This window comes from Salvelinus sp. IW2-2015, unplaced genomic scaffold, assembly GCF_002910315.2.
Source record: "Salvelinus sp. IW2-2015 unplaced genomic scaffold, ASM291031v2 Un_scaffold5472, whole genome shotgun sequence".
Lineage (NCBI taxonomy): Eukaryota > Metazoa > Chordata > Actinopteri > Salmoniformes > Salmonidae > Salvelinus > Salvelinus sp. IW2-2015.
This window is the reverse complement of record NW_019946737.1, coordinates 22821-33438: the sequence shown is the minus strand read 5'-3', so window position 1 is coordinate 33438 and position 10618 is coordinate 22821. Positions and strand designations below refer to the sequence as shown.

At 42.3% G+C, this 10618-nt stretch overlaps 1 protein-coding gene across 1 annotated transcript; it reads right to left on the bottom strand.

Annotated features, from left to right (window-relative positions):
- Nucleotides 1-1342: 1342 nt before the first annotated feature.
- Nucleotides 1343-8263, bottom strand: LOC112078269 (protein furry homolog). The gene is made up of 5 exons (XM_070442003.1): nt 7972-8263; nt 7285-7435; nt 3995-4085; nt 3795-3865; nt 1343-1529 (listed from the first exon to the last, which is right to left on the bottom strand). Exons 1-5 carry the CDS (start codon nt 8179-8181, stop codon nt 1375-1377), a joined length of 678 nt encoding a protein of 225 aa, XP_070298104.1. The 5' UTR covers nt 8182-8263; the 3' UTR covers nt 1343-1374.
- Between the last annotated feature and the right edge of the window lie 2355 nt (nt 8264-10618).

The following is a 10618-nucleotide window of genomic DNA, read 5'->3' as shown; positions in this document are numbered from 1 at the left end:
TCCATTCCCTTAGTCACACCATTTCAGTCACATAATAGATTCCATTCCCTTAGTCACACCATGTCAGTCACATAATAGATGCCATTCCCTTAGTCACACCATTTCAGTCACATAATAGATGCCATTCCCTTAGTCACACCATTTCAGTCACATAACAGATTCCATTCCCTTAGTCACACCATGTCAGTCACATAATAGTCAGTGCATTCTTTTCTATTAAATAATGTCATATTTAGGCTACTGTACACATTCAGATAGTCATGTCCAGCTAGGCTTCCTATCCCCTCATATACCATAGCTGGCAACATTGATATTGTGGCATATTGTAACCAATGCTAGCCCTAGTCAACCATATAGGCCTACCATAAAGTCTTGGCTACAGGTTAAACAATTTACAGCTCTGACTTTCTCCCCCATCATAACCGTCAAGGTCATAAATAACTGTGGTTTCCCTGAAAAGGGGTGAATTGGAGCTTTCCAGAAAAGCCAGAAGTATTACTGTACTCCTAATAGTCAACAAAAGGCATTTGTGGCCACTGGAGCGCGGCCGCAACACAGATGAATGACTAACAGTGCATGTCAGACAATAGAGCTTCTGATGAGATCAAAGCAAAAATAGCCTACATGAAATTAAGGATCTTTATTTGAGACAGTTTGCTACAGCAGAAAAATAATTCTACAGCAACAGGAAATATAAAATATTATGTGGATTATAATATTTTTTTTTGTAGGGGTTGATACATTTTTCATTAGGGCAAATGAAATCTGACATTTTAAAGTGAAAATTACAAACTTTAGAAGCATTTTTTTTAATTTTTTTTAAACTTTGAATACACTACAAGTTTCCATTTCCTACAGTGCAGGAAAATTCTCAGCAACAAAAGGAGTGATCAAATTAAGATCCTACATCTGTAAACAGTATTGTTTCCTAGCCGGGCTTCGCATCAGTTCAAAAGATTGACGAGTGACTGAAAAGACGGCCTGGGAGCTGTGTGGGAGAGCGAGCTGTGTGGGAGAGCGAGCTGTGTGGGAGAGCGAGCTGTGTGGGAGAGCGAGCTGTGTGGGAGAGCGAGCTGTGTGGGAGAGCGAGCTGGTGTGAGAGAGCGTGGAGAAGCTGTGTGGGAAGCTCAACTGAAAGATCTGAAATTCTTCCAATCAGAGGATTGCATCAAATATTCCGCTTCATGTCAAATTAAATGTCCATTAGTCTCACATGGAATTCTCGCTCGTCACATTTTCGTAGATTAAAATGAAAAGTAATTTGTAATAGTAATGGGGGTTTTTCCCAGGGCATCTCGTCTTGTTATCCTCGTGGTTTTAGTCAGGAAAAGCAGGTCGTTGACTAGTGTTTTTCATCATATTTATTGTTGTGTGTTACCTGTGTAGTGGTCCCCTAGGTGTGATGGTTTCAGGAAGGTAGTCCACCAGCGGCGCCCAGCAACCTCCGTTAACTGGCATGGGCAACGGCTGCGGCCGATTGGTCTCCAACACGCTCATCAGCCAACCAGCATACGCGCGGAGAGGGTCATCTGGGGAATAGACCAATCAGGAGACAGTGTTATGTTGACAGTGTTATGTTCTAACAATTAGGGCCAGGAGCTTTTTTAATCAGACCTGGATTAGACAAACACACACACTAATGATAATCAGATCTGGGTTTAGAATGATAATCAGATCTGGGTTTAGAATGATAATCAGATCTGGGTTTAGAATGATAATCAGATCTGGGTTTAGAATGATAATCAGATCTGGGTTTAGAATGATAATCAGATTTAGGTTTAGAATGATATCAGATTTTAAATGTAGATGCTTGTTTAGAATGATAATCAGATCTGGTTTAGAATGATAATCAGATCTGGGTTAGAATGATAATCAGATCTGGGTTTAGAATGATAATCAGATCTGGGTTTAGAATGATAATCAGATCTGGGTTTTAGAATGATAATCAGATCTGGGTTTAGAATATAATCAGATCTGTTATTAGAAATCTTTAAGATACATTGATCGTTAGTATTAGGTTTTTCACTTCTGCACCATGCAAGCTCAATCAAGCAAAAGTATTAGAAATATTTGATTCATTAAATCTGCTAGAAAATAAAACCTGAACATAAGGGAAACCCTAAAGACGGATGAAAGAGAGCCACCATGTGACAGCCCACCACAGAACTATCTCATGAATGTGTGGTATGCGATTGGCTAATCAGACATCGCAAAACACACAAACCACACACGCACTCTTGAGAGCGAGACATACACACATTGGTCTGGATTCCTCCCAAAGCATGCAGGCTCAAACACAGACAGAATGCCTCCACTGATGAAGGCGTGTTCGTGGGTGTGTGTGTTGTGTGGGGGGTGGTGTTCTGTGGGTGTGTGTGTTGTGTGGGTGTTGTGTTGTGAGGTGTGTGTGTGTGTCTGTGTGTGTTCTGTGGTGTGTGTTCTGTGGTTGGTATGGCTGATATCCAGACGGAATATCTGTGCTGGTGTCTCATATGTCTGTAAGAGAAAGTGATACTGTAGACAATCGTCAGTATCTTGTCTGTATCAGGTCTGTGTCTGTATCCTGCCTGTATCTTGTCTGTATCAGGTCTGTGTCTGTATCCTGTGGTATCTTGTCTGTATCAGGTCTGTGTCTGTATCCTGCCTGTATCCTGCCTGTATCATGTCTGTATCAGGTATGTGTCTGTATCCTGCCTGTATCTTGTCTGTATCAGGTCTGTGTCTGTATCCTGTCGGTGTCTGTCTGTATCAGGTATGTGTCTGTATTCTGTCTGTATCTTGTCTGTATCAGTTTCTGTTATGTCTGTATCCTGTCGGTATCTTGTCTGTATCAGGTATGTGTCTGTATTCTGTCTGTATCTTGTCTGTATCAGGTCTGTGTCTGTATCCTGTCGGTATTCTGTCTGTATCTTGTCTGTTATCAGGTCTGTGTCTGTATCCTGTCGTATCTTGTCGGTATCATGTGCTGTATCAGGTCTGTGTCTGTATCCTGCCTGTATCTTGTCTGATCAGTCTTGTCTGTACCGTCGGTATCTTTGTCTGTATCAGGTCTGTGTCTGTATTCTGTCTGTGTCCTGCCTGTATCTTGTCTGTATTAAGGTCTGTGTCTGTATTCCTGTCCGGTATCTTGTCTGTATCAGGTCTGTTTCTGTATTCTGTCTGTATCGCTGGCCGCTGTATCTTGTCTGTATCAGGTCTGCTGCTGTCTGTATCCTGCCTGGATTCCTCCATGTATCTTGTCTGTATCAGGTCTGTGTCTGTATTCTGTCTGTATCCTGCCTGTATCTTGTCTGTATCAGGTCTGTATCCTGTCCGTGGCTGTATCCTGTCTGTATCATGTATAAACTCTTACAAAAATGTCCATAATTCACATAATAATTCTAATTTCCTGTTGCTGCAGGATTAATTTCCTGCTGTAGCAAACTGTCTCAAATTAAGATCCTACAAAGCATGTCTATCTTCAAGTTGTAAATCTCTTCTCAGTCGCTCTCTCTCTTTCTCTGTGTGTGTGTGTGTGTGTGTGTGTGCGTGTGCGTGTGTGTGTGTGTGTGAATATCCTGTCAGTTTGTCAAAGACGCTATGGGATTTGTGATAATTACAACAACAGACTACTAACGAGATTGAAGTGACTAACACTATGAGGACATTGTGGAGAGGAATGCAGAGCCCGAGGCCCTTTCCCATAGGGGTGTGTGTGTGTTTACAAAGGTTGAGGTTCCGCGCTCTCACGGAAATTCAATTAGCAGAATAAAAGAATCCTCATAGAAAATCTGTCAGTTTAAGGTTCTACTCACTCTTCTCGTCGTCATAGGAACCACCTGAGCTGTTACTGTAGCGAGACTCCAGTCTGTTGTGAGCCTTGGCCCTGAGAACACACCCACAGTGAGGGTAGGCTTTACATTTAAAGTGTCATCACATTGATTTCTGAATAATAAAGTTATTTGAAATGATTGTATAAAATATCTACCCAAAGGGTGCTGTGATGGGGACCCACCTCTCCTCGTTCTCTCTGGTCAGCTTGGACTCCTCTGTCTCTGGGAAGTTCTCCTGTCCTGCCACTACTGTGTTACTGCTGGACGTAGTGCCTGGACAACACACAACAACATAAATACATAAACAACAGCAACATTAGAATAAATACAATAGTACACGCGGACGTTCTCCTGTCCTGCCTGAACAACAAACAACAACATAAATATATAAACAACAACATAAATACATAAACAACAACAACATAAATACATAAACAACAACATGAATACATAAACAACAACATAAATACATAAACAACAACATGAATACAAAAACAACAACAACATAAATACATAAACAACAACAACCACATAAATACATAAACAACAACGTAAACAAATACATACAGTAAAGAGTTGTGTAAAGCAACTACATAACACTGGAGAGAATATGTCATTATATCTGACGTCATGACACATTTCTATCAGGTGAAATTAGAGGGAGTAGCTTATTCTACATGTAATAGAAGAGGTGGTGTATTCAAGCAAAAGATGTGACATTTTAAAAATAGCACAAACAGACGAGCATTCCTATTGGATCCCAAATTCAGATGGAACCTCCATTTCAAAACGTTTATTCCACTGTTTTGAACGTTTGTTTTTAGGACTGATGCCCAGCTGAACATTCTACTCAATGCAGGTGCTGATGAAGATTTCATCTAAAGTACATCACTGTGGCTTGGAAACACGATGACATTCAAGACCAAGCAAATACTTAGMAGGACAAGCTTTTGTCATCATTTTGACGTCACCAGATTGACTTCAGATGCCATCAGATTGATTTTAGATGCAGTATAACGTTAGCTAGCTGACGTTAGCATTGTAAGCTATTTCTGACTAAATTTGCTAGCTCATAGCAACATTGCCATCTCTCTAACGTAAACCTGACGACATCATAATGATGGCAAAGTTTTTTTCAAATAATTGTATGTCTACTTTAGCAATGTCATCGTATTTACATGCCACTATAGTATAATTCTGACAAAACAGTCATTAGTCCCCATTCAGAAAGCCTGAGCACTAACCATCAGTCGGACATCAACATTCTGTGGCATCTCTGGAGCCGAGTGACAGAGGTGCAACCCATGAATTAAATTACTAGAGGGGCTGTGTCATAAACCCTTAAAGTTCCAGAATGGGGTGAAAATGGCAGCCATATTGGTCAGGGAGAAATCCAAACCAGTCTAATGTGAATGAACGGCAGTAGAGGCAGAATCKTTTTACTGATGCAGGAAAATAAAAGTAAGGCGTGTGATATATCAGATATTGTGTAATATAATTATTGTCAACCTAAAATATTGTCATATAATTATAAATACAGTTTGTATCGGTTTTATACACATTTTATAGCTTCTAAAATATATGTAAACAGACCATAAATGTCTCAACAACAAAGACATCTTGGAAAGCTGAGACTGCTATGATACAGTATGAGACAATCGCAGTATTTGTTGCATTGACAACTTTGTCTAAGTCCATCATGTACTGATTTCAGCCAGTGATTGGCTGTGAATTCATTCCTTGTCTGAATGGAATGTTGGCATTTTGTCAGTTAATTTGAAACACGTATGGAATCACTCCTCTAAAACGTTGCGCTAGCTAGCTAACAAACTACACAGCGCAGATAAATTCTTCAAAATCATCTATTTTAACACATATCTTATCAAGAACTGCAAACCAACGGTTGACCAACTCCCCTGACCAAATAGCTGACATTTATCCCATCACGAGAAGGTTAATTCATTCTGGTATTCTAATCCTAATTTATAGATGCGGATGTCAACTCCAACACATGTTGATGTATCATCACCATCAACTGGATTACAGTTGAAAACGACTTGACACCACTCCATTGATTTCTGTATACTAGCTATGCTACGTTAGCTTCTACCAAGGGAGTTAACCTTTAGCTGTCACCTCTTCTAAATCTGAAAAGGGAACTTCTAAATGTTATGCAGCGAAACAGCCAAAGATATCAAAATCGGACTAAAGTAACCCACATTGTGGGCCTGTTACATTACAATACATAAATCATGACGGATTTGACGAATGTCCATTTTGTTTATGATCAGATATTGTTGATTGCGCGTCAGTCTGATAACGATCTGCGTTCCATTGACCCTTTATACCTGATTCTATTCTCACGTAAAATGACCCCTGTTCTGTCTGTTACACTGGCCACCGGCAGCAATGAGCACACTCTTCTGTCTCACCTGATGGTGAGCAGACATCTTGTTACTGGCTGCGAAGGCGGTAGATGAGGGCGGGTTATCACAGTGCAGAACCACAGGGTTGACTGGGTCTGTCTGCTGCAGCTCAAACAACAGCTCCTCCATGGTCTGAATGGTGTTGTTACGACACAGGTAAGACACCCCTCTGATCTGAAAACACACACACACACACACACACACACACCACACACACACACACACACACACCACACACACACAACACACACACACACAACACACACACACCACAACACATCACACACACACACACACACAATAGCACACAATACACACACTACAATCCAACACACAACAATACAAACACAATACACACACAGACACACAATACACACACAATACACACACCACACACACAATACACACACACACACACACACACACACACACAAATACACACACAATAACACACACACAATACACACAATCACACACACCCACCACACACACACACACAATACACCCACACACACACAACCACACACAGATAGCACAGTCTTTACACGATAACTAAGACATCCGTATCACTGCTGACCCCACATACTGGAGAGAATGGGAGACAGGATGCAGGTGTTTAAGTGTGTGTTGTGTGTTGTGGTTGTGTGGTGTGTGTGTGTGTGTGTGCTGTGTGTGTGTGTGTGTGTGTGTGTGTGTGTGTGTGTGTGTGTGTGTGTGTGTGTGTGTGTATGTGTATGTGTATTGTGTGTGTGTAGTGTGTGTGTGGTTTGTATGTGGTGTGTGTGTGTGTATTGTGTGTTGGTGTGTGTATTGTGTGTGTGTGTGTGTGTGTGTGTGTGTGTGTGTGTGTGTGGTGTGTGTGTTGTGGTGTGTGTGTGTGTGTGTGTGTGTGTGTGTATGTGTTGTGGTGTGTTGTGTGTTGTGTGTGTATTGTGTGGTGGTGTGTGTGTGTGTGTGTGTGTGTGTGTGTGGTGTGTGTGTGTGTGTGTGGTGTGTGTTGTGTGTGTGTGTGTGTGTGTGTGGTGTGTGTGTGTGGGTGTGACTACTAGGTGGCAGCAGCAGCGTGGTATCAGAGCTGACTCCACAGAGACTGATGAGGAACTGGAGCGCTGTACGCAGGTTGTTACTCCACTTCTCATTGGACACCAGGGCGTTCCACGCGTTCTCCATCTCTGGACCTGGAACCTCGTCTCCATACTGACAGGAGAACCCAGGAGAACCCAGGAGAACAGTCAGGAATAAGTACTAGACCTGTCAAACTCAGGAAACACTTTAAAGCTTGGGAATTAGTAGAATGATAACATACTGTACAAGTCACACTCAGACAATAGGGGTTTGAACCTCTCATAATTTACAGTTATTAGATAGATCAATATCTGGGTAAACAGAATGATATTAACTAACCAATTAAGGAATCAATTAAGGAATCAATAAAATAATCAGTTAAGTGATCAATTAAGGAACCAATTAAATAATCAATTAAATAATCAATTAAGGAACCAATTAAATCATAAATTAAATAATCAATTAAGGAACCAATTAAATCATAAATTAAATAATACATTAATGAATCAATTAAGGAACCAATTAAATCATAAATGAAATAATACATTAAGGAATCAATTAAGGAACCAATTAAGGAATCAATTAAGTACAAAGCAGAAACATAAATCAGGAGAACTGCTTCCACATAAAAGACAACCCACGAGGTCACATTCCTAAACCCTGCTGACCTTAGCAGTCATGAACATGAGGTTGTTGAGGACCAGAGAGCTGGCCTGGAGGGAGCCCCAGCCGTTCCCCCGGAGCCGAGGGGCGAGACCCAGGGTGTGTGCCCGACCACGGGGCTCCTCTTCTGGGGTACAGGGGCTGGACGCAGGGGGTAGGAGGCCTGTATCCACCAGCTCTATGTTAGACAGCCAGGGTAACAGGTAGGACAACATGATCTGTCTGCCGTTAGGATGGGTGGTGGAGAAACGCTGGGACACCTCTGATGGAGGGAAAGAGGAGGGGGAGAGTTGGAGGGAAAGAGAGAAGGGGAGAGGGGAGGAAGAAAGGGGAGAGAGTTGGAGGGAGAGAGAGAAGGGGAGAGGGTAGAGAGTTGGAGGGAGGGAGAGAAGGGGAGAGGGGAGGAAGAGAGGGGAGAGCGGAGTTGGAAGGAGAGAGAGAAGGGAGAAAGTTGGAGGAAAGAGAGAAGGGGGAGGGGAGGAAGAGAGGGGAAGAGAGTTGGAGGAGAGAGAGAGAGGGAGAGGGTAGAGAGTTGGAGGGAGAAGAGAGAAGAGAGAGGAGGGGAGGAAGAAAGGGAGAGAGTTGAAGGGAGAGAGGAAGGGGAGAGGGGAGGAAGAGAGGGGAGAGAGTTGGAGGGAGAGAATTGAAGGGAAGAGGGGAGAGAGTTGGAGGAGGGAGAGAAAATTGTTTGAGCAATCCTTGGTAGAACCACACACACACACACCACACACACACACACACACACACACACACACACCACACACACACACACACACACACACACACACACACACACCACACACACACACACACCAACACACACACACACACACACACACACCACACAGTTCTTGTACAGCTAACCTTGTGGGGACACACACTTCAGTCCCATTCAAAATCCTATTTTCCCTAACCCCTAACCCGTACTCTTACCCTTACCCTTGCCCTAACCTTAACACTTAATCCTAACCTTAATTCTAACCCTAACACTAATCCTAACCTTAATTCTAACCCTAACACTCAATCCTACATCCTTAATTCTAACCCTAACACTAATTCTAACCTTAATTCTAACCCTAACACTCTAATCCTAACACTAATTCTAACCTGAACCCTAAACCCCATAGAAACAGCATTTGACCTCGTGAGGACTAACAAAATGTCCCCAGGTGGTCAGAATGTTTGTTTGTTTAATTCTTGTGGGGACTTCTGGTTAAAACCCCCCCCCACGCACCACATGTCAGACAGACACACACAACACACACACAGACAGACACACACATGTAGTAACCTGAGAGAAGAGGCAGAGTGAGCCTCGGGGTACATGGAGGCCAGCTGTGTTAGAGAGTGAGGACAGAGAGACGCTGTAGAGAGGAGGTAAGAGGTCTTGGGTCCCATACAGAATGTTACCGGGCTTCTGCTCCACCATGCGCCTTAGAGTACACACACAGCTTGGCTTCCAGAAACCTGAAACACACACACATCAGACACACACATCAGATACACACATCTAACACACCACACACATCAGATACAACACACCTACACCCCACATCATCAGATACACACACCTAACACACACAACATCAGATACACACACCTAACACACACCAACACACACACACACACGCATCAGATACACACACAGCTTGGCTTCCAGAACCTGAACACACCACATCAGATACACACACTAACACACACAACACACACATCAGATACACACACAGCTTGGCTTCCAGAACCTGAAACACACACACATCAGAACACACACATACAGATACACACATCTAACACAGGCACACACACACACACACACAACACATACAGATAACACCACCTAACACACACACACTCAGATACACAACACTAATACACACACACATCAGTACACACACCTAACACACCCACAATCAGATACACACACCTAACACGCCCACACACACACACACACACACACACACACACACACACACCACACACACACACACACACACACACACACACACACACACACAACACACACACACAACATAGCTTGGCTTCCAGAATATGTCAATCAAACAAATACATGTGAGTACTGTATAAGTAACTGTATCAATACATGTGTACTGTATAGTATGTATAATACATGTGTACTGTATAGTACTGTATAAATACATGTGTACTGTAAGTACTGTATAATACATGTGTGACTGTATAGTACTGTATAATTGTTACGGGATTTTTGTGTTTAATGACTAAAATATGTATACATTTGACTTAGAATTTATACTAAACAGAATACTTTACATAGGATAATATTGGAGGGGAGTTAGATGCACTATTGTAAAGTGGTTGTTCCACTGGATATCATAAAGGTGAATGCACCATTTGTAAGTCGCTCCTGGATTAAGAGCGGTCTGCTTAAATGACTTAAATGTAAATTGGATATGTTATTGTCTGAAAAGGGTGGCGTGTGCTCTTATTCGGAGCAGAATGTTGCACATTTTATCCTGTAACACAGCTCTGACTGGTTAGACACCCTAGCTTACGAATTGGCAGAAAATCTGGGGTCGATAAATCTCTTAATGGATGTGACAGTATGTTTGGGGAATGGACAATTGTCATAGTCACTGTGTCGTGGGCCAATTTCACCTGTATGAATGTTTTCTG

Excerpts from the sequence above, each read along its gene's own strand:
- LOC112078269 (XM_070442003.1), bottom strand. The coding sequence starts at position 8,181 with ATGTTGTCCTACCTGTTACCCTGGCTGTCTAACATAGAGCTGGTGGAT. Across the intron at positions 7,436-7,971 it reads TCATGTTCATGACTGCTAAG|TATGGAGACGAGGTTCCAGG; the intron begins GTCAGCAGGGTT and ends TTCTCCTGTCAG. Across the intron at positions 3,866-3,994 it reads ACCAGAGAGAACGAGGAGAG|GGCCAAGGCTCACAACAGAC; the intron begins GTGGGTCCCCAT and ends GTGTGTTCTCAG.